The following is a 23889-nucleotide window of genomic DNA, read 5'->3' as shown; positions in this document are numbered from 1 at the left end:
AAAAAAGAAAGAAAAACTATTCATCGAATTATATACGTAGTATTATAGTACCCTGTATTCCCTTCGCTAAGCGTCACAACACACTACGCGGGGAAGGGTGTACAATTCTAAGCCGAAAATTTTAAAAGTGACTAGAAATGAAATTCTGCTTTTTCGTTCCTTGAGTGTTGGATTTGTACTACATCTGTATCTTCCCGCCATTACATCATCTGTTGCCCACATTATTCATAATTTGCTTTAAGTCCATCTCTTCATCTCAATCTCCGTTTTCCATTGATCTGACATTTTTTTTTTCTTTTTTTGACAGCAAAATGATCAAATCAATAAAACCTTAACCATGTGAATTTCACCATTTCATCATTTTACTGATTAAGAGGGATCTAGGGAGGAGATGCTCTAGTCAGGAGGCTGTTTACATGAGGTTGCTTATCTTTAAATGCGGCAAACTGTTTGGTAGTTAGGGGACTATTACGTTACAAAGTGCGGCAAGACACCATGAGTAGTAATTTCGACCAAAGAGGGACAAACATCCCGTGAAAAGCCCACATGATGTAAAAAAAACATGTTATTTCGGTAAAAACAAAAGGTTAGTGATTTTTGACAAGAAACAGTTTCCACATGAGTTCAGAACACAGATATACAAATCTAAGATTATTCGTCTTGAAATTTCTAGCATGCTGTTCTTACGAAGACTTTCAGGTGCTCTTTCATCAGGTGTCCCACAAACTTTATTGAAATTGTGAAATCTTAGGAGCAGGATGATTCATGTTGATTGCTTCTTCTCACCTCTACTACGTTATTCTTTTTCTTTTATTAATACTGGAAGAATCATGGTCGTGCTCAAATCTGATAGAAATCCTAAAGACCGCAATCTTTACCCCTTCCCGCTCCCGCCGCCACCCCTGTGCTCCTCTTCCTGCCCTGGAGGAGTATCTCCTGCTAAGCCATCCCCAGAGCCTTCTTCCACTCCTCCCTCCCCGTCCTCTTCCAAGCAGTCCAGGGCCAAATGTCCCGTAACACACAGGCTCTTTCTCAGCCTGCTGCACTGCTGCCTGGTGATGACCCTAGTGGTGTTGTGGTGGCGGACGAGGGATCTTTGGGTCGGGATGACGTTTGGCCTGCTGCTGCTCCACTTCCTGTTGGTGCACTTTGACATTATTGTGCACAGCTGCGGGTGATCTTTGTGTCCAGCAGATTAATGGCGGAATAGAGAGCTTCTTTCGGGGAAAAAAGGTGTCCATGATAAACATTGAAACGTGTGACACCTTCCTTTAGATAACATTTCTATAATAACTGGTCAAAAGTAGTAATATAAAACATGAATGTTTTCATTGATAAACTCTGGCACTAAATTGAAATCATATTTGTATCCTCTTACCTTTTTTGTGATGCGAGTTAGTTTGAATATGTAGCTAGTTAAGGTTTCTATCTGTTTCTTCGCTCCCCACTTACAGCAGGATCGCAGAGTCCGCCATGATCTACGGAAAGTGAAACACGAAAACTGTAAGTAAGAGTAAATGTTTCGAATAATTTCCCACCTTTGACAAAGTTAGTTGTGATGATTGTTTGAGTAGTACTGGTAACACATAACAATTGAAAATAACTCAATAGTAACTTTGTTACATGGAGATCTCTTTTTTTATGCTGCTCTCAATCAACATCAGAGTTGCTGCATCTGTTAAAGAAAATGAGAATACCAGTCAGTTTTAACAATCCTCAACGTCCTGCTACAGGCAGTTCTCCTGTGTACAAGCCTTTTCACGATATTCAGTAAAAGGTTGAAATTCCTATTTCAACCCAGACACGTTTAGGATTTCTGAAAAAGAGAAGAGCGATCAGCTCAGGCAGTTAGAGAGTCAGGATACCACAACCTCAAATAAAAGAAATTCTTACATTTCCTTACAAGAGAAGGTCTTCTAGTGAAAACAGCACAGTGAACAAGATATCAATGTATAATAATGTGTAGCCGTCCTATATTTTAAAATAAACTGACAAATAAAACTAACACGAGCGATGAAAAAAAAGGAAAAAATTGCTCCACTGACAAACAGTAAAGTTAGCGAGATGGTTAACTAGATGGTGAAAACAGAAGTTTTGCTAACTATCATTCGGATGACTATTGGATTCGTGCCCACCTCCTGCATGAAACGTACCATGTATGTCACGCAAATTCTGTGAATTACTGTAATAAAATCATAGATGGCAACAGTAACACACTTCCAGTGGCCAGACATTCTCACCACATGGAAAAGGTTTTGCTGCGCTGTATCCCGGGAGACCGTGACGAAGGTGACCACAACTTGGAGACGTGGATGAAACAGAGAGAGAGAGAGAGAGAGAGAGAGAGAGAGAGAGAGAGAGAGAGAGAGAGAGAGAGGAGGGAGGGAGGGAGGGAGGGAGGAGGGAGGGAGGAGAGAGAGGAGGAGGAGAGAGAGAGGAGAGAGAGAGAGAGAGAGAGAGAGAGAGAGAGAGAGAGAGAGAGAGAGACAGACAGAGAGGAGGGAGGGAGAGAGAGAGAGAGAGAGAGAGAGAGAGAGAGAGAGAGAGAGAGAGAGAGAGAGAGAGAGAGAGAGAGAGAGAGAGAGGGAGGGAGGGAGGGAGGGAGGGAGGGAGGGAGAGGAGAGAGAGACACACACACACACACACACACACACACTGCGTAGTGTAGTGGTTAGCACGCTCTGCTCACAACCGAGAGTGCCCAGGTTCGAGTCCCGGGAAGCGGCGAGGCAAATGGGCAAGCCTCTTAATGTGTAGTAGCTCCTGTTCACCCAGCAGTAAATAGCTACGGGATGTAACTCGAGGGGTTGTAGTCTCGCTTTCCCGGTCTGTGGAGTGTGTTGTGGTTCCAGTCCTACCCGAGGATCGGTCTATGAGCTCTGAGCTCTCTCCGTAATGGGGAAGACTGGCTGGGTAACCAGCAGACGACCATGGTGAATTACACACACACACACACACACACACACACACACACACACACACACACACACCACATAAAACATGCCACAAAGACACAGGCATATACAAAGAGTAGCAACAAACAAGTAATTCGTGGAGACCATAAGGTGATAAGAGAGATGTGGTCAGCAGCTACCAAAGAGCGGGCGACGAGCCAGGACGCAGTCCAAGTTGTCAGGTGTCAGTAGGTACAGACACACAGCGAGTAGCGGCTGTCCTTGAGGAAGCAGAACACTGACTTCTGTGCAGGTCAGGCAGTGTTGCAGGGTATTGCCATTAGGGATGTAGCACTGAGGGTAGGAGGAACTGGGCCACATCCACTTCCCCATCGACTTGCCATAGCAGCCTGTAGCCTAACCGGAGCCTGTCTGACACCACATTGTGCCTCCTGATCATGAGGCTCCGGCGACGATACTTGTATCTGTGGTGACGGAAAGCATCGTGGTGGTGGGTGGAGACACTTGCCGGCCTCTTATGGTTCCTGCGGTGGCTGGTGTCCAGAAGGGCGGCAGCATGAACCTTCTTCAAGCAGCAGGAGAGCGAGGGTGAGGGAGTCAAACCACCAGCCGGTAGGTCACAGGGAATCTTAACTAGGCTGTTTATCATGTCACAGGCCAGTATCCACGGAGACGGGCCTCTTGGACAACAACGTCCAGGCCGTGGAGAATGCTACACACCGTCATGACGAGCATGCCTCCACCTGGCTGGAGAGGAGGCAGACGTGATCGAGGACACACACACACACACACACACACGCTCTCTGGTCTCAGTCCTACGAGCTCTGAGCTCTTTCCGTAGAGGAAAGACTGACTGGGTGACCAGTAGACGACCGTGGTGAATAAAACACACACACACACACACACACACACACACGGCCCGGTAGCTCAGTGGTTAGAGCACTGGCTTCACAAGCCAGAGGACCGGGGTTCGATTCCCCGGCCGGGTGGAGTTATTTGGGTGTGTCTCCTTTCACGTGTAACCCCTGTTCACCTAGCAGTGAGTAGGTACGGGATGTAAATCGAGGAGTTGTGACCTTGTTGTCCCGGTGTGTGGTGTGTGCCTGGTCTCAGACCTATCCGAAGATCGGAAATAATGAGCTCTGAGCTCGTTCCGTAGGGTAACGTCTGGCTGTCTCGTCGGAGACTGCAGCAGATCAAACAGTGAATTACACACACACACACACACCGGTAGCTCAGTGGTTAGAGCGCTGCCTTCACAAGCCAGAGGACCGGGGTTCGATTCCCTGGCCGGGTGGAGATATTTGGGTGAGTCTCCTTTCACGTGTAGCCCCTGTTCACCTAGCAGTGAGTAGGTACGGGGTGTAAATCGAGGAGTTGTGACCTTGTTGTCCCGGTGTGTGGTGTGTGCCTGGTCTCAGGCCTATCCGAAGATCGGAAATAATGAGCTCTGAGCTCGTTCCGTACGGTAACGTCTGGCTGTCTCGTCAGACACTGCAGCAGATCAAACAGTGAAATACACACACACACACACACACACACACACACACACACACACACACACAATAAGATGTTAATTTTCAGAAGCAGCAGACTAGCAGTCGTCACGGAACTCCCGTCACAATACCGCATCATATGTAGTTGTTTGTTTTCTGTGTTTTGAGAACTCTCGAAACTCAAATTCATACAGTAATTTGATTATTTATTTATCCGCATAATTACTATAATGGTTATGGTGCTTCTAGCGTGAACGATCATTCCGTGACGACTCTTTGATGTCTACACCGGCATTGCTTTGTATGTGGAATGCATGGGTCACCAGAAAGTAAGCACCGCTCGAGCGCCCTATTTGTATACCGAGGACATAAATATAGAATTTAAAGGACTAACACGACAATGTAATGTATTGTTATTACTCGGCACGTGACGAATGCTCAACACGTTGCGAAACACAGTTGTTCGAACCAAACCAAACCTGCTTGCTGGCAGAGACTCACTCTTGCAGTAATTGCTTTACGTGGACAACGACGTTTGATGTTAGTGTTCTTCCATTCTTAATCCTTGTCCGCTTAATATTTTCTTGATTTATGAATCACGTGCTATTGAACAGAACTCGTATTTTGAAACGCTTTGCCCTCTCTTTAAGATTGTTTTCTAAGGTCACTGACACGATTGGCCAAGTTTTCACGTTATGAACTACAAACCTTGCTAAACTTAAGATATTAAAAAAAAAAAAATCTAAATGACTTTCACTGTAGCATGATGAAACCTATCTGGATAAATGTTGAAGTGTTTGAAAGTAATATACTTACTGTTTCTGAATCCCATCGGAACTGTGTGTGTGGAGAGCAAAGCAAACATAACCGTATACGACGAGCTTGCAGACTCCAGACCAAGGGAAGGATGTAGAGAACCTTTCGTGGTGCTACAAATTTACGGTCATTTTATACTCTCTTTATTCATATAGGCCTCGAGACGTTTGCCACTGAGTCACGCACAACAATATAACGTCCAACGACCCAACCGCCTACGCACACCTACACACTCAACCACATCCACCTGTCCACCTGTCCGCTCATACATCCATCCATCCACCCACATCCATTAGATCATTCATACAGCCCTCACTTTTACCAGCTTACTCAATCACATCCATCCATCCGCCCACCCATCTATTCACTCACACCTACCCGCCCATCCATACCTTTAAGCTCACCCACCCATCCATCCATCCACGCACACCCGTCCACTTAACTACATCCATCCTCCTATCCATCTGTTAACAATAATTAGTCCATGCAATCAGTCAACAACTCACATCCACCCACTCAATCAATTACATACACACATCCATACTCAACAGCACAATCACATCCACTCACTCAGCCGCGGCGCCATATGACCATCGTTGTTGCGGCACCTAAAGTAAAATCCATCCATCCATTCCACTCACTCAGCCACAAATAGTATATCCCCGTGTGTGTGTGTGTGTGTGTGTGTGTGTGTGTGTGTGTGTGTGTGTGTGTGTGTGTGTGTGTGTGTAACTATTCGCTGGAAAGCTTATATTTTGTCACCATAATTTCCTTTGTATGACCTCAAGGGCGTAATAAATCAATGGGCAACAACGTTTTATCTTTTATCTTTTTTTTTATCATTCTTCTTTTAAATTAATTCAGCATGAAACAACTTGCCCAAATTCGAGTATCATTTTTGAATGATTGGCATGACATTAAAAGGGAGGAATAAAGTTGAAAGTGGCTTCATATATGCTTGAAAGATCAAATTTTCAGATGATATTTTAATTTGTATTCGTTAAACTTGTATTTTAGAACTAACTTGTGTGAAGCAGAAAATGGATGATCTTACCCTGCTCTCCCTTACCCTTCATAACCCTTTCTATTGCTATATTGTACATTATGAGAACATTCAACGGTTTATTACATTGATTATTAATACCTTGAGTCCTTGACAGACCAATCAAAACACTCTTGTTTAAACCTTCAGGAAGCAGAGATATGTATAAACTGTTTCATCCCAGTAAGATTGTTGTTGTTGATTTATTTATTGCGCCCTTGGCGTCTTACAATGAAAATTATGGGAACTAATCATCAAAGATGAATATCAATTATTGAAAACTACAGAGTTGATTAATGCATGAAACATTACTATATGCCATACCTCCAGTGTTTATCTGTGCCTATGAAAATGGCTCCTAAATTCTTCTCGAGAATACAGAGGCACAATATCCTCCACATAATCCCTGACTCTCATAGGACGAGTTTGCAGACTCTCGTCTCTCCTCTCTCTTCTCCTCTCTTCTCCTCTCAGTTCCACTAACACTAAATCCATCCATCCTCTCAGTTCCTTGAAACTTCTTATCATCTATGAACAATGTCCACAACGACTACAAGAGAATCATCAATGAACTCTTCTGCGATGAGAAGAATGGTATCTAGCGTCTCCTGGCATTTTTGTAAGGCTCCGGAGAGCACAATCACTTGTTCAACTGTCCCAAACGGATTGGGCGGCAGGATGCTGGGGAAGCTGTTGGTGATCATTTTTCTATTTTTTACTCTTCCTCCCTCTTCTGTCTACAATATTGTCAGTCTCGTTTTAAGGATACAATGAATTCTGTGATTTCACATTTTACTACGTGCTAATACGGAAAAGAAACGCGATATTTTTACTCGGCGTCTCTTTTCATTGTTGTTTGGTGTGATAAGGACGTTGTGTTGTTGTTATTGTTGTCGTTGTTGTTGTTGTTGTTGTTGTTGATTAATTTATTGCGCCCTTGGCGTCATACAATGGAAATTATGAGAACAAATTGTAAGAATTCAGCGAATAGTTACACACACACACACACACACACACACACACACACACACATTGTTGTTTGGTGTGATAAGGATGACCTGGTGACATTCGAACCACCCAGCGTGTTTCGACCTTATACAGTAAATGGCCGAAGCCGCGACCCAAGGCGAGCCTCGCGGGGAGGTCGAGCGAGGCTACCTGGTGCTCAGCAAGGGCAAGGTGGCCAGTCTCTGTCCATAACAGAAAGGTGTAAGGTAAGTCTTCGGTTGCTTTAATGACTACTTGTGTGTTTTAGTGAGTAGTGATTATTGTGTTCTTAATGTTACAACGGTAACTTTGAACATATGGTCCCTAAATGGTATGGTTTCAGGTGGTGGTCTCTGCTATCAACAAGAAAATGTCTCCCATTGGTGTTGTTGCCTTCCTGACTCTTCTGGTTCAGGTGAGACGTTAGGACTTGTTGGATGTAACTTTAACTTTTAGACTTTAACTTTCTCGCAATGAGCGTCGGTTGTGTGATATCCGTTATGTTCTAAGAATCGAATTTTTAAACTACGGTATTTAATTCCAGGCACACGGCCAGATCCCGTATGAAACTCATCCGTCTTACTACCCGCAGCCGGTGCATCCCGTTACCGAGACGGTAAGTGTCTTTGTAACTGTGGTTACTGCACCGGGGACTGAATGTACTTGATCTAGTAATTACTATATATATTTGGATATCTAATGGTTAGTTAACTTTCAAACACTGGAAGTGGCAGTAACTCTTGTTTGCATTACCGTCACCTGTAGTTAACTTTCAAACACTGGAAATGGCAGTAACTCTTGGTTGCATTACCTTCACAGGTGACAGTGACAGAGACTCAAACGATTCGCGTCCCCGTGACGTCAGATATCTGGGTGAGCACAGCGACTCCTTACACTGTGCGGGTGACGAGTCTCGCGACTGATTACACCTTCGTGCCCGCCAACGCTGAGACCGTCACTGCCGTCGTTGCCGTCACAAACACTCCGGTAGGTGTGCTTCAGTGGCGTCTTCTTTGCTGGGTGAAAGTTGAGGGAATCTTGTCTGTAACGGGTGCAACATGTATAATAATTCACATTAACAGATCTCCGTTGTGCGCGAGACGAGCTGCATCAACCCAGTGCGGACGGCAGTGTCTGTGTACACTACTTTCTTGACGGAGACGGAGAGGAAGGACTTGTACCACACCGTTACCCACGTCGATGTGCATCACGAGGTGAGGGGGGGAGTGGGCGTGTGTATTGTCTCGTATGTATCATTATGCAGTACATCTTTTAGATAACTAACCGCTATCTGTTGGCATATCCCCGGAGACTTCAACCTATTGTTACTTCTCCGCAGATCAACACCGTGGCTGTGCCGTCTGTCCAGACCCTTGTACAGAGGGCTACCACCACCACCATCCAGTTCACCACTGTCACCGTCACCTCCACTACTTTTGGCTACTACCATTAAATTGAAGTGGTTAGACATGAAATTGTGTTGATATTTCTAATGTCTATCAGTAAAAATAAAGTCTTACTCTACTGAATGTCCTGATTATAATTTACAAATATTCGTACGGCTGTTTCTTAAACTTCCTTAAACAGTACGTGTAATTTTAACTATGTGTAGTAAAGTAAGTTACCTCCATTCTCCCTCTTACTCAATGCTTGCCTCCATCTTTTCCACTATAACCTCTTAACATGTCTCGCACCTCCTCAGTGTTGCTTCCATCAGTCGTTATGCGGTTACTTTTTAACATGTCTCGCACCTCCTCAGTGTTGCTTCCATCAGTCGTTATGCGGTTACAAAAGTACCATAATAGTTGTATTGTAAGACAATCCACCTACATATTTAACGTGTACCTTGCTTCCCTTTCTTCTCGCGGTGAACACTTGCCTTTTCGATCTTTGTTTATCGACGTAATACAGTAAAACTTGTACACTTTCCCCTATAGTTAATTTGTTAAGTGGCTGGATTGTATGTAACCTTGTTTCAAGTCATTTCTGATCAGTTTGTTAAGTTTCTGTAGTTAATGTGAGTTAAGCAGTAGATGAGTTTCTTGTTCGGAGAATTGAAGACATAGCGGGGGTGGGGTGCCGGTTCTCTTGCGAGGTAATACTTGGATTCCAGGTTCCAGGCAATAATAAAATTATTAATTGGTGTTTAAGTGTTTTACAAGCAATCTGAACCGTGCATGGTTTCTATGACCGTTTACAATAAAGCGCTGTGGATTATAGCAGAACCTTAGTATATATACATTGTAAGGAAATGACAAAAGTTTGAGGACACGCGAAATAAATAGGGATTCCTCCAAGCACACCCACAGTACTTGGAGGCTTGTCATCGTCACCAGAGAGGGCAGTCTGTCCTTAATACTCTCATGAATACTGCAACGAACACTCGCTCATCCCTGAGCCAGACCATCGCGCAGCTCATTACTTGGCTTCTGATGTGATTTGACATGTGGATTACATTAATCGTGGCGACGTTATCGTGTAAGCACGGCCGTGAAGATGTTCATTGTAATATCTACGATAATAAAATAAACAATGATGCAATACACATGTCAAGCCGCCCCACACACAGACGAAGACACACACACACACACACACACACACACACACACCGCGTAGTGTAGTGGTTAGCACGCTCGACTTACAATCGAGAGGGCCGGGTTCGAGTCCCGGGGCGGCGAGGCAAATGGGCAAGCCTCTTAATGTGAAGCCCCCTGTTCACCTTGCAGTAAATAGGTACGAGATGTAACTCAAGGGGTTGTGGCCTCGCTTTCCCGGTGTGTGGAGTGTGTCGTGGTCTCAGTCCTACCCGAAGATCGGTCTATGAGTTCTGAGCTCGCTCCGTAATGGGGAAGACTGGCTGGGTGACCAGAAGACGACCAAGGTGAATTACACACACACACACACACACACACACACACACACACACACACACACACACACAAACAAACAGCGTTGACATCAACCATTACCTTGGGTCTAGAAGGCACGCCCCTGCAACAAATTCTTCCCATAAAGAATTACGACATTTAGCCAATAAAATTCCGTAAAAAGCCCATATTGTATAGACAAAATGTAATGTGAATAAGGCGTTCCGAGATCAGATTTTTGCTTGAAATTTTTATTTTTTTCATTAATTGAACCCCTTCAATACTAGGACACATTTTTTTCTTTGAAATCTGTATACGATTAGACCCTTTTATTGACCATAGGAAGGGTCTATGGAAGTCAAAAGGTTAATGGCCAGTCTTCATTATTTTACTCTCCACATAAGTTTCTGAAGCTGTATAAAATCACCAAATAGTAAGCAGAATGAATATGGAAACGCTTCATGATATTCAAGGTACTAAATGTACGGCATGGAGAATTCTTTTCATAGAAGAGATTAACATTTTGACAAGCCGACACGTGCGTAATGCCTGGTGTTCGCCAAGATAACCAGACAAACTTTGATTTGTGCTATTCCTATCAACGCGAACTGTAACAATGAGAAGAAAACGCGCGATCAAAGATGGTCATTACACAGCAGTTAATTGGTGGTGGTAATGGTTGGGTAGTTGACTAGGAAGAGGGCAGACTGAAGTGGTGGAGGGAGAGGGAGAGGGAGAGTGAAGGCGGGAGAGAATGGACGGGAGGAGGGGAACAATAGGAGGTGAGGATGGGGACTGGCCTGACTTCGTGCCTCATTCCACACACGGCTTTCATACCAGCGGAATCACACTCCGGCAAGGTAAGGCTTTGGCTGTGTTGTTGTGGTATTTGTGGCTGTGTTAATGAAAATAATCTGTTTTGGTGTGTGTTGTGGTGATGATTGTGGTTTTTATTTCCAACAGATGAGGTGTTGGGCAGCATTCCTGGTGGTTCTGGTGGCTGGATTCCACTTTGTCCCCAGTATGGTGAGTTTTTTTCATACACGTCGTCTACCACATCGCTAAGGTTTCGCTTGCTGTTAATGGTTAATCTTGTTGGCTAGGATTAAACCTTGAGTGATCCTTTATCTTGTGAATCTTTGCCCAGGGACAAACTTACGGAAGCGGCGGCAGTGGCAGTGGCAGTGGGTTTGTGTCTGGTCAGACGGGGACACCCGGCACAGCGGGAAGCGGTTCTGCATCAGGTCAAGGGGCGGGGCAGTTCAGCAACGGTGGCACTGGCAGTGGCTTCGCTGGGTCGGCAGGTGTTGGCCGTACCGTCGGTGCTGGTGTCGGAACTGGTGCTGGAGGACGCGGAGTTGCCGGCTTCCCTAGTTTCGTTGGCACCGCTGGCCAAGGTGGGACCGCTGGCACCGCTGGCCAAGGTGGGGCAGGTGCATTCCAGCGTGGCACGAGCGTCATCCAGCAACAACCTACACCGACGGTCACTCAGACTGTAACCATAGACAGGTTCACAACACTCACGGACATCGTCTTCCAGAGCTACGGTGTGACCCTAACTCAGTTTGTGGTGGAGACTGCCACCAGGCCTGTGCAGCAGGTGAGGGAACGAGTTGAGTTTGCCCTTAACGTGTGAGGAACTAATAACTTTAATATTTGTATGTAGTTCTCCAACTGATGTGGATTTAGTTATAGAACTGACTTTATTCGTAGGTTGTGGTGACCCCCGTCAATGACCAAGTGGCCATCACCACCACCGTGCTCCACCGCCCAGAATATATCACACTCACGGAAACTAAGTCTGACTTCCGCCTAGCCGTGAGAACATCAGTCAGCCACGTCACGCTCACCCACACCGCCTACAACATCATGCACGTGCCCTTCACCATAACTGCCACCGAAACGTGAGTAGCCTTAACTATTTCTAATGCGCAGACACGTTGACCAGTAGTGATGCTTGCGGATCGTAAGGTATTAAGGTAGGGATTCTTCCTAAGTGTTTCTCTTCCTACTGTGTTTCTCGTGTTCTTGTTCCTGGAACTTTTTCTCGTTTTGTTGCAGCGTGCACCTGACCTCCCCGGTGGTGAGGACCGTAATCAGCACACAGCGGCAAGTGGTCACAGACTTCCGCACCATTGTCAACACCATTTATGTTCATGGCGGATACCACTAATACCCGCGAAACATATTGTGGAATCTATTGTCTTAACTTGTAATGCCGGGTGAAGTATTAATAAAAGTAAGAAATTAAGAATTTTATTAATTTTGTGTTAATCGTGACATCCTGTAAGTAAATTCGTCCCCATTACCTTTGAAGACATCGTCCCCCAAATAAACATCGTCCCCATTACCTTTTCAATAATCTTGTGTTAGTTGTGACTTCCTGGAAGATTGTCCCCATTACCTTAACTTAGTGCTCTAGCAATCAATTTTTTTTTTCCATACGATCCTTTTTTTTTTTTTTTCGTGCGATCCCTCCCTTATTTATTGCAGCGATGTTTGCTGCTCTCATCCTCACCGTAGACAACGATGACGACGATGATAGTGGGAAACCGGAATAAGTTTCGGTACCTAATGCCTGTTCACGAGTTGAGACTTGCGGGCTGTTTAAATGCCTGTTAACGGGTTGAGACTTGCGCGGGTTAACGGAAGACTGAATATATAAAGGGTGGCATAAGCTATAAAATGATGTTTGTATCTGGGCGCATGTGACATCACCGTGGAACAAATGTGCGCCAGCTGGATATCTCGGGGCGACCCAGCTCGGGTGTGTCCTCTTTCTTCGTGCTACACTCGCATGGGATGAGGGATGAGAACTCGTGCCATATTAGAGGCATTTGTTACAACACCGTAGTGCCGCACAATTGCGAACACCGTGTGTGTCCATGGCAGATACCACCGATACTGCATGATTTCTTAGTGTGGAATAAATTGTCTTTACTTGTTATGCCGGGTGAAGTATTAAAAAACTTATCTTAAGATAGGAAGTCATAAGTCCTGTGAGTCGTGACTTCCTGGAAGATCATCCCCATTCCCATAAGGCCCTTCCACACGACGGGCAACAGTATGGCGGGCACTGATGATTTGCCCGTAATTTTCTCGCTTTGAAAGGGTTACCAGATCAAACGGTTAAATAAAGGCGGGCAGTAGGCATAACCAGCAGACTAAGCTCAGACACCGTGCTGTACACAGTCTTACTTCTGCCACCTCTGTGCGGAATTTTTTTGTACGCCCATCAGGTTTAGGCATTAAAGTTAGGATTCCCACTGCCCCGTGTTTTTAACTTTGTTTTTTTCACTGTCCTCACCTTAGCGGCAACAGGTGTCTGTTGCTAGGTCGTCAGATTCTTTCCTCTCACCTACGGAGGATCCGCCTCGGTGAGCGTGTTTTTGGGGTGAATTAACACCGTAGGTTTGACGGGACAATCTGACATTAGGTAACTTCTCCCTGACCACCTCCCTCTCCCCTCCTGCAGGAGAGGGGTATACCCATCCTCCATGCCTGACAGACCTTTCTACTTTCGCTGATCGACTATCCAGACTGCCAGACTGAATATAGACCCCAATAAAGCGATATTAGTGACAATACATTCCAAGACTACCACGCGCTTCTCAAGTCACCTCATTTATCAAAAAGGTAAATTGACTACCATAATGGAAATGTGAACAATGTTAAAAAAAAAACTTGCTAGTGGTGACTTGTCAGTTCACACACTAACGTAAATCAAGTCAAGTCACTTTTGAAACGCCAGCGAATCCATGACATCGAGATCGAGGCTTCGATTCCGGTGTCCATGAACTCGTGTCGGGGAGTCGCCTCCCACCGCGATTTTGTGGATATGGAACCGACCGAGATCGTCGATTGCATGACTGACCAGGATGTCATTGAAGCTCGTAAAATAACTAAAATGGTTGACGGTACCAGAAGGAGCACAGCTTCAGTCATTCTCACCTTCAGTGCTGCTAAGTTGCCAGAGAGGGTTCATGTAGGGTACGAGTCGGTTCCCGTTCGTCCCTACATTCCGAATCCTCTCCGTTGTTTCAAGTGCCAGCTTTATGGTCACCATGGCAACGCTTGTCGGTCTTCCCATGCTTACTGCGGTAGATGCGCAGGAGAGGGCCACTCTGTGGACCAGTGCACATCCTCGGTAGAAAAGTGCCGTAATTGTGAGGGTGCTCACTCCACTTTCTCACGCGATTGTCCCGCGTGGAAAGTGGAGAAAGAGGTCTGCACGGTTAAGGCTACTGAAGGGATGGATCTCTTACTATGAAGCAAGGATGCGAGTGAAGCAGACGCAGGCCGCGCCTGCTTCAAACGTCTCCTACGCTTCAACAGTAAGGGCTCCACCTAAGATGTGCACTGTTGCCATTCAGACTGACCAGCTGCCTGCCCCATTTACCAGCATGCTTCACCTTCAACCTCTCCCTCATCATCTAGTAAGACTACTACTACTTCTACTAAAAATTTTAATCCTATCACTTCCTCTGCTCCATACCTGTCTGCTATTTCTCGTACTCCCAGTAAGGGTGAGAAGACAGACAAGTCTAATAAATTAAATTTAACAAAACTTGAACGTCAACGCCCTTCTCATGTCGTCGCCTCTCCCGCGCCGTCGAGAAGGGTTCACGCTCGCTCCTCTCGACGAGCTCCGGGAGTTAACAATTGATGAATCGATGGATGTCACCATTAGTAAGGGCCGGGAGGTCCCCGGCAGCGCCTCTGAGCGCAAAAGGACTAAGAAAACGGCCGCCACCACAACTCTTAAGCCATAATGTTCAAGGTGTTACAGTGGAATTGCAGAAGTATTCGGAATAAAGATCCATATTTGTCACTTTTAGTGAACATACACAGGCCGTCCGTTATTTGTCTACAGGAGACGAGACTGCAGGATCAGCCTGATCCTGCAGTGCTAAAACACTACCATCCGTATAGAAGATATGAGGGACACGGCGTTGCCATATACATACACAAAACACTGACACAAACAGAAGTGACGTTGAATACACCTCTGGAAGCGGTCGCGTGCAGGGTGAGATTCAACGACACATATCTGGCTATCTGTTCCCTCTTCTTACCTCCCAATACCCCCATTGTTGATGATGACATTACATCTTTAATTAGCCAGCTTCTGGGCAATAGGCTGGTTGTTGGCGACTTTAACGCCCATCATCAACAATGGGGAAGTGAGAGGTCAAGTGTACGTGGGGAGCAGTTAGTAAACATTTTATTACAGACAAACCTCTGTCTTCTGAACGATGGAAGTGTGACTCGTGTAGATGATCAGACTAGTAATGGGTCTGCCATTGATCTGTCATTCATTGCTCTCGCCAAATATACTCCCTGACTTTTCCTGGGAAGTCATCAACGACTCCCACGGAAGTGACCATCTACCCATCTGTATCTTTTATACACGCGACATCCCGCCCACCCCGCACCTTCAAGAGAGCAGACTGGGCAACCTTCCGTGGAGTTGCCGACGTGGATATATCTGGCGAGGACATTGACACAATGGTTAGCAACGCAACACAATTCATGTTACACGCCACCGAGGCTTGTATTCCGAAGACTTCTGCAGTTTACACTAAGCATGGGGTCTCATGGTGGACAACGGATTGACGACAAACACTTCGTGAGCGAAATAGACGATACAGGTATTTCAGCCAGCAGCACAGTCAAGCAAATTTCATAGCTTATAAAAAGGCAAGGAAAGTCATCCGTAGTGTAAAGAAGAACTCATTCAGACAATTCATATCATCTGTTAACCGCACCACTCCTCTCTCCAAAGTATGGAAAACTATAGATATCTTAAGTAACAAAAACCATATATTCCTATCACTACCCTTAAAATAAATGATATATAATTGATAACAAAACAGAAATAGCAAATGCCATAGCCCACCAATTCCATCAGGCCAGCAGCACAACTTACTATGACCCTACCTTCCTTCCAAGGAAGGAGGCTGAACTCACTGTCCCAAACTTTGCCACGGGAGGCGTAAACTCGGATTACAACACAGAGTTTACGTTGGATGAACTCCTCTTTGCCCTGAATTCCTGTAAAGGCTCCAGTCCCGGTCCAGACAATATTTCATATAACATGTTACAACATCTCGGCCACCATTCCCTCTCAAAATTATTAACACTCTATAATAGAATCTGGACAACCTACACTTTCCCTCAGTCTTGGCGTTTCGCCTACACCATTCCAATCCCCAAAAGGACTGGACGCCCTACGGATTCCAGTGCATTTCGTCCTATTGCGCTCACGAGCTGTCTATGTAAGGTCATGAAACGTATGGTAAAGCGAAGACTACTTTTTGTTTTAGAAGCGAAGGGTTTGTTAGGTGATCAACAGTCGAGTTTTCGGAAGTACCGAGGCACGATGGATCACCAAACACATCTGGAGCATTGCATTTCAGAGGCATTTGCCAAAAAAAAATCATGATAAGGGTGTTTCTGGACATCCACATGACATGGCGACATGGTATCCTCATGAAACTCTATGCTCATGGCTTCAGAGGTAACTTGCCCATTTTTGTTTATAATTTTCTTCAAGACAGAATATTCTCTGTCAAGCTTCCTGGTAACGTAATCTCGGACGTTTTCGTCCAGGAGAACTGGGTGTCGCAGGGTAGTGTTCTTAGTCCCATTTTATTTTGTATAATGATTAATGATATATTTTGTCAACAACTCCCGTCCCAAGGAATCTTAAATACTCATTGTACGCCGACGATTGTGCGTTATGGCACTCCTCGCCTAACGCACAGTTCTCATCGGGCGGATTCAGGATGCTCTTGATTCCGTCCAGCATTGGGCCTCATTATGGGGATTTAAGTTTTCAGTTGCTAAGTGTATCGGTGTTGTTTCACTAGTTGCAATGTACCTGATTTGCAATTAACTCTTCAAGGCCAACCGATACCGTTTCAAAATTCAGTTAATTTCTTGGGTCTGCATTTTGACAGCAGACTCAATTGGAAGACTCATGTTAATCAATTGCTTATTCGTTGTCGTAAAAAAATCATTGTCCTTAAATACCTTTCTGGTACTTCATGGGGAACAGATAGAAAATCCTTATTAATGGTGTACAAGTCCTTAATTCGTTCTCATTTAGATTATGGCTCACCGGTGCATGGGTCTGCGTCGGAACCAACACTGAGGAAGCTGGATGTACTACAGAATGAATGTATGCGAATGTCTTGGAGCCCTGCGCCACCACCTTTAACATCAACTGGCTTCAGGGGAAGAAGGCTGTCGTTACCGAGGTGGAGCTCCAACACCACTTCCGGGCCCTCGTCGCTGGCCTCCCTCCATCCCTACATCTCTACACAGACGGCTCTAAGACAGGTGAATGTGTGTGTGCAAGTGTGTGGTCGTGTGAATGTGCCCTCAGGTTCCGACTGCCTACTCATACATCGGTGTTTTCCGCTGAAATTTTTGATATTGGCAAAGCCATAGATTACGGTATAAATTCACATCATAATTCAATAGTCACATTTTCGGACTCTATGTCAGCTCTTCAGGCAATAGAGTCCGGCCGCACGGATTCAAATGAAATCCAGGGAAACATCATTAATAAGTTGAATTCATGTCGTAAATCCTTCTCACTGATTTGGGTGCCTGAACATTCCAGTATACGCGGGAATGAACAAGCTGACATGCTAACTCGGTCTGCTGGGAGCGTGGAACCTCATGTCTCTCAGTTGTTAAATCATCAGCACTCCTGTGGCAGAGTCACTGGGACAACCTCCACCTCTGCACCATCAAATCCATCCTGGGCGAGTGGACCTCCTCCACAAGGCGAGAGGTGGTCCTCGCACGCCTCAGGATGGGCTGTACCCTCCCCACCCACATGTTCCCCTACATAGCCAACGCCACAGTGTTCCACCTGCAATGTCACCTTCTCTGTCGAGCACATCCTGTTTCACTGTGCGCTTTATCGTGAGGAGAGAGGGTCCTGGGTGGCGTATTGCCGGGGTCGCGGCCTCCCGCTAACTCAGACCTCCCTCCTGGGTGATGAACATCAGGATGTGGTCGATAGACTGATGATTTACCTGACTGAGACCAATTTAATCAGAGAGTTGTGATTTATGTGTATATATTTATTTTGCACTTGTAAATATTTCAGTAATTGTATATGTGTGTAAATAAAAGTATGAAAGTGTGTATGATTTCAGCCCTGCGAGATCTGAAGTGAATGTTATCCCTTTCATGTACATATGCAATACGTTGTGATGCTAAGTAGACACCCTGTGTGCTTGTGAGTTATCCCTGCCTACCCCACGTCCTGACAAAGGACAATAGTTTTGAGTTAGGAGTAGGATCCCTGAGCGAATGAAGCGTGTAAGAATTCTGAGTGAGTGCATAATGTTATTTCTTTTTAAACAATAAAAACAAAAATGAAAAAAATAAATAATTTAAATAATTTAAAAAAATTACATTAAACAAATAAAAAATGTATATATTAGAAATATTACAAGAATTTAAGGAAGCTAAAAAAAAAAAATGGCCTAATACCCATGCCAGGGTGATGGCCAAAAAAATAAATAAATAAATAAAAAAAATAAAAATAAATAAGCACAGGCAGGTGAACATATGACTTGGATCAGACGCAGGGCAGCGGGCAGTCAGAGCTGTGGCAGGCAACGTCGGCCAGTGGGGTGTTCGGTACGACAACAAGGGACGTAAAAATCGTAGCCAGACAGGTAAAGCTAAACGCATAGCTTTGTGTACAATGATTATTGCTGTGTGCAAGAAGAAAAGGGACAGGATAGACATGTGTTCACTCCATCTAACCTACAATTGATACAGATACCGACGGAGGCCACGGTGTTGACTTATAACGTCGTGTGTCTGGCAACGTGATTCCTAGTCAGGCGCCCATCCAGTGCCTCAACAACGGATGCGGGCACTTCGATAGTTTGCCCGCGGTTTCCTCGTCTATGACGTCATCTACACTCGTGATCGCCATTCTTACCACAAAGAATTCGTACAGTGTCTGCCCGCCGTGCATTTGCCCGTCGTGTGGAAGGGCCTTTAACCTAGGTGCTCCAACAGTTTTTTTTTTTTTTCTTTCTGTCTATAGTTTTGTGGGATCTATCACTATTTATTGCAGCGATGTTTCCATTTCAAGCTCTTCCTAACTGTAAACAATGACGAATAAGTTCGAAACCGAAATTTTTAGTAGTGCCTGATCACGTGTTGGGATTTCAGCGGTTTAACAGTTTAACAGCGGTTTCCATTCCGTGACCTTAAATGTATAGGAAGTAACTTACGCTATAAAGTGAGGATAAGTATCTATCTTGGCACCTGTGATTTCACCTTGGAACAAGAAAGTGAGCGCCAACCCGCTCTCTCTCCTGTCCTCATCTTTCTTCCTGTTGCTATTGTCGCGTGGGATGAGAACTCGTAATACTGAGTGCCATATTACAAGCCTTTGTTACAATTTTGAATTGTGTATGAATTATACTTAAATTCCATGTTGCAGGTGAGTATTATCTTTCCCGATGACAGGATGCTACTTACTATCATTACTACGCCTATGAATATTAAGTATTGTGTATACGTTGTGTGTATGTATGCATATCAAGACAAATAAACATTCTAGGTGAGTACACATACCTCGTGTACATAGCTTTGTCCTGGTGTGTGCGTGTGTGTGTGTGTATTTGTGTGTGTGTGCGTGCTCGTGCTTGTTTTACCCTCTCAGCCAGAGATTTGTCCCAGCCTTCCACTTGACTCCTTCGAGATGTTTGGTCGGTAGGTTCCTTTCAGGGTAGCGCGCGCGCGCGTGTGTGTGTGTGTGTGTGTGTGTGTGTGTGTGGAGACGCAGCATTCTAAGGTGTTCTGTTCCTCTTGGGGCGTCACGGAAATACTGTGGGGGCGATAGCTTGACCTGGACAATGTTGCTACCCACGAACTGAACCCTGAGTAAAGAAGCGAGTAATTACCAAGACTTACATCATTCCCAATGTCTTAGTCCGTTCCATGGCATGAAGGGAACACTAGTAATCTGGTCTGGAGTGATGATTGCCTTGGGGAAAGTCATCCAGAAGTCAGTGTTCTGCTCCCTCAAGAATAGCCGCTACTCGCTGTGTGTCTGTACCTACTGACACCTGACAACGGACCGCGTCCTGGCTCGTCGCCCGCTCTTTGGTAGCTGCTGACCACATCTCTCTTATCACCTTATGGTCTCCACGAATAATGTTTTTTTGTTACTCTTTATATATGCCTGTGTCTTTGTGGCATGTCTATGTGGTGTGTGTGTGTGTGTGTGTGTGTGTGTGTGTGTGTGTGTGTGTGTGTGTATCTGTTCGTTGTAATTTCCATTGTATGACGCCAAGGGAGCAATGAATTAATCAACAACAATAAACTTATGATTTCAATTAATTATTTGTTTATTACTCTCTGTATACACCTGTGTGTGTGTGTGTGTGTGTGTGTGTGTGTGTGTGTGTGTGTGTGTAACTATTTGCTGTAAAACTTATATTTTGTTGCCATAAGTTCCATTGTATGGCAACAATGGGGTAATGAATGAATCAACAACAATCTTCTCCACTAAACTGTTATGTTCTCATATTTGATACTTTTGACGCCTCATTTAACACCTCACCTCACCCCTCACTTTAACACAGTGACTCCCAAACTGTATTCCACGGCAGACTAATTTACCGAATCATCTACTTTGTTTGCCGCAAAAGTCTAGAAAATCTATAAAACAAAGGATGAAACACCAAAATGAGAGTAGGGAAGCGCTGGAGGAAATGGTGAAGCGAACCGGAAGTGGAAAACAAAGAGGAAATGGGAGTAAACCAGAGGACGGATGATAGACACAGAGAGGTTTATAATAAAAAAAAGAAGAAGAAAATGGAGAATTGCTTAAAAATAGACTTCACTATTTCATGACTGTACAATGCCATGAGTAAATAGGGAAACAAAAATTGCAGAGAAAAAGTCGTAAATTGAGATACTCACAAAGCTTTCTTCCCAAACGTGAGAGGGAAAAACATTGTTGGTCATGTTTTTAGAATACAATAGATTCTGTGACATATTTTGTACGAGCGAATACAGAAAAAAAAAAACGTTATATTTTCCTCTATTCTTAAGGCAGTTTTTGTAACTGCCTGGCGTCTGTTTCATTGTTGTTTGGGATAACAAGGATGACGTAGTAACACTGGAACCACCCAACGCGTCTCGACCTTATAAACAGCCGAAGCTGCGACCCAAGGCGAGCCGCGCGTGAAGGTCCACCAAGGCAACCTGGTGCTCCCGCAAGGGCAGTTCAACCAGTCTCTGTCTTCAACAGGAAGGTGTAAGGTAAATCTCAGTTTGGTATTTTTCTGCGGAGAGCGAGTGTTGTGATGTAAAGAATGTTATATTAGAAAGTTTGAACATGTGGTCACAGTATGACCATATTATTTATATGGTTTCAGGAGCTGTACTCTGCTGTTAACAAAATGTCTCCGTCTCCTGTTATTGTTGCCTTCCTGACTCTTCTGGTTCAGGTGAGACTTGCTTCTTTGTTGGATGATTGAACTAGGATTTTAACGTTCTCGCAATCAACGTTGTTTACGTGATATTGGTTATGTTCTATGAATCTAATTTTTAAACTTCGGTATTTAATTCCAGGCACACGGCCAGATCCCGTATGAAACTCATCCGTCTTACTACCCGCAGCCGGTGCATCCCGTTACCGAGACGGTGAGTGTCTTTGTAACTGTGGGCACTGGACCGGGGACTGAATGTACTTGGTCTAGTAATTACTATATATATTAGTAATTACTATATATATTTGGGTATCTAATGGTTGGTCAACTTTCAAACACTGGAAATGGCAGTAACTCTTGGTTGCATTACCTTCACAGGTGACAGTGACAGAGACTCAAACGATTCGCGTCCCCGTGCTTTCAAACACTGGAAATGGCAGTAACTCTTGGTTGCATTACCTTCACAGGTGACAGTGACAGAGACTCAAACGATTCGCGTCCCCGTGACGTCAGATATCTGGGTGAGCACAGCGACTCCTTACACTGTGCGGGTGACGAGTCTCGCAACTGATTATACCTTCGTGCCCGCCAACGCCGAGACCGTCACTGCTGTCGTTGCCGTCACAAACACTCCGGTAGGTGTGCTTCAGTGGCGTCTTCTTTGCTGGGTGAAAGTTGAGGGAATCTTGTCTGTAACGGGTGAAACATGTATAATAATTCACATTAACAGATCTCTGTTGTGCGCGAGACGAGCTGCATCAACCCAGTGCGGACGGCAGTGTCTGTGTACACTACTTTCTTGACGGAGACGGAGAGGAAGGACTTGTACCACACCGTTACCCACGTCGATGTGCATCACGAGGTGAGTGTGAGGGGTGGGTGTGTATATTGTCTATGTATCATTATGCAGTACATCGTTTAGATACTAACCGCTATCTGTTGGCATATCCCCGGAGACTTCAACCTATTGTTACTTCTCCGCAGATCAACACCGTGGCTGTGCCGTCTGTCCAGACCCTTGTACAGAGGGCTACCACCACCACCATCCAGTTCACCACCGTCACCGTCACCTCCACTACTTTTGGCTACTACCATTAAATTGAAGTGGTTATAGACATGAAATTGTGTTGATATTTGTAATGTCTAATGTCTATCAGTAAAAATAAAGTCTTACTCTACTGAATGTCCTGATTATAATTTACAAATATTCGTACGGCTGTTTCTTAAAAACTTCTTCAAACAGTACGTGTAATTCTAACTTTGTGTAGTAAACTAAGTTACCTCCATTCTCCCTCTTATTTAATGCTTGCCTCCACTAAAACCTTTTAACATGTCTCGCACCTTCTCCGTGTTGCTTCCATCAGTCAACGATCACTCTAAACAAGTCTTTGTTATGCGGTCTTTGTTATGCGGTTACAAAAGTACCATAATAGTTGTATTGTAAGACAATCCACCTACATATTTAACGTGTACCTTGCTTCCCTTTTCTCTCGCGGTGAACACTTACCTTTCCGATTTTTGTTAAACGACGTAATACAATGAAATTTGTACACCTTCCCCTATAATTAATTTGTTTCGTGGCTGGATTGTAACCTCTAAGTCATTTCTGATTAGTTTGGTGTTAAGGTTCTGTAGTTAATGTGAGTTAAGCAGTAGATGAGTTTCTTGTTCGGAGAATTGAAGACAAAGCGGGGGTGGGGTGCCGGTTCTCTTGCGAGGTAATACCTAGGTTCCAGGTAATTAAATTATTAATTGGTGTTTTTTAAGCGTTTTACAAGCAATCTGAACCGTGCATGAAGGTTTCTATGATCGTTTACAACAAAGCGCTGTGGATTATAGAACCTTAGTATGTATACATTGCAAGGAAATGACAAGTCTGAGGACACGCGAAATAAATAGGGATTCCTCCAAGCACACCCACAGTACTTGGAGGCTTGTCATCGTCACCAGAGAGGGCAGTCTGTCCTTAATACTCTCATGAATACTGCAACGAACACTCACTCATCCCTGAGCTAGACCATCGCGCAGCTCATTACTTGGCTTCTGATGTGATTTGACATGTGGATTACATTAATCGTGGCGACGTTATCGTGTAAGCACGGCCGTGAAGATGTTCATTGTAATATCTACGATAATAAAACATTAATGATGCAATACACATGTCAAGCCGCCCCACACACAGACGAAGACGCACACACACACACACACACACACACACACACACACACACACACCGCGTAGTGTAGTGGTTAGCACGCTCGACTCACAATCGAGAGAGCAGGG

The 23889-nt window shown here is 44.7% G+C and overlaps 3 protein-coding genes across 3 annotated transcripts; all 3 read left to right on the top strand.

The window, feature by feature from the left end:
* Positions 1–3176: 3176 nt before the first annotated feature.
* LOC123519017 lies at positions 3177–8785 on the top strand. Its single transcript, XM_045280137.1, has 7 exons — positions 3177–3207; positions 7371–7483; positions 7600–7671; positions 7801–7872; positions 8076–8243; positions 8339–8470; positions 8596–8785. Exons 3-7 carry the CDS (start codon positions 7627–7629, stop codon positions 8707–8709), a joined length of 531 nt encoding a protein of 176 aa, XP_045136072.1. The 5' UTR covers positions 3177–3207; positions 7371–7483; positions 7600–7626; the 3' UTR covers positions 8710–8785.
* A 2111-nt stretch (positions 8786–10896) lies between these two features.
* LOC123519013 (translation initiation factor IF-2-like) lies at positions 10897–12374 on the top strand. Its single transcript, XM_045280132.1, has 5 exons — positions 10897–10983; positions 11087–11149; positions 11271–11723; positions 11837–12027; positions 12185–12374. The coding sequence occupies exons 1-5, from the start codon at positions 10912–10914 to the stop codon at positions 12294–12296; spliced, it is 891 nt and encodes a 296-aa protein (XP_045136067.1). The 5' UTR covers positions 10897–10911; the 3' UTR covers positions 12297–12374.
* Positions 12375–15710: 3336 nt separating this feature from the next.
* On the top strand, positions 15711–22789 carry LOC123518758. The gene is made up of 9 exons (XM_045279760.1): positions 15711–15774; positions 17235–17290; positions 17989–18133; positions 21330–21436; positions 21553–21624; positions 21749–21820; positions 22074–22241; positions 22337–22468; positions 22591–22789. Exons 1-9 carry the CDS (start codon positions 15711–15713, stop codon positions 22702–22704), a joined length of 930 nt encoding a protein of 309 aa, XP_045135695.1. The 3' UTR covers positions 22705–22789.
* Positions 22790–23889: the final 1100 nt, after the last annotated feature.

This window comes from Portunus trituberculatus, chromosome 44, assembly GCF_017591435.1.
Source record: "Portunus trituberculatus isolate SZX2019 chromosome 44, ASM1759143v1, whole genome shotgun sequence".
Lineage (NCBI taxonomy): Eukaryota > Metazoa > Arthropoda > Malacostraca > Decapoda > Portunidae > Portunus > Portunus trituberculatus.
This window is presented reverse-complemented; position numbering and strand designations above follow the sequence as displayed.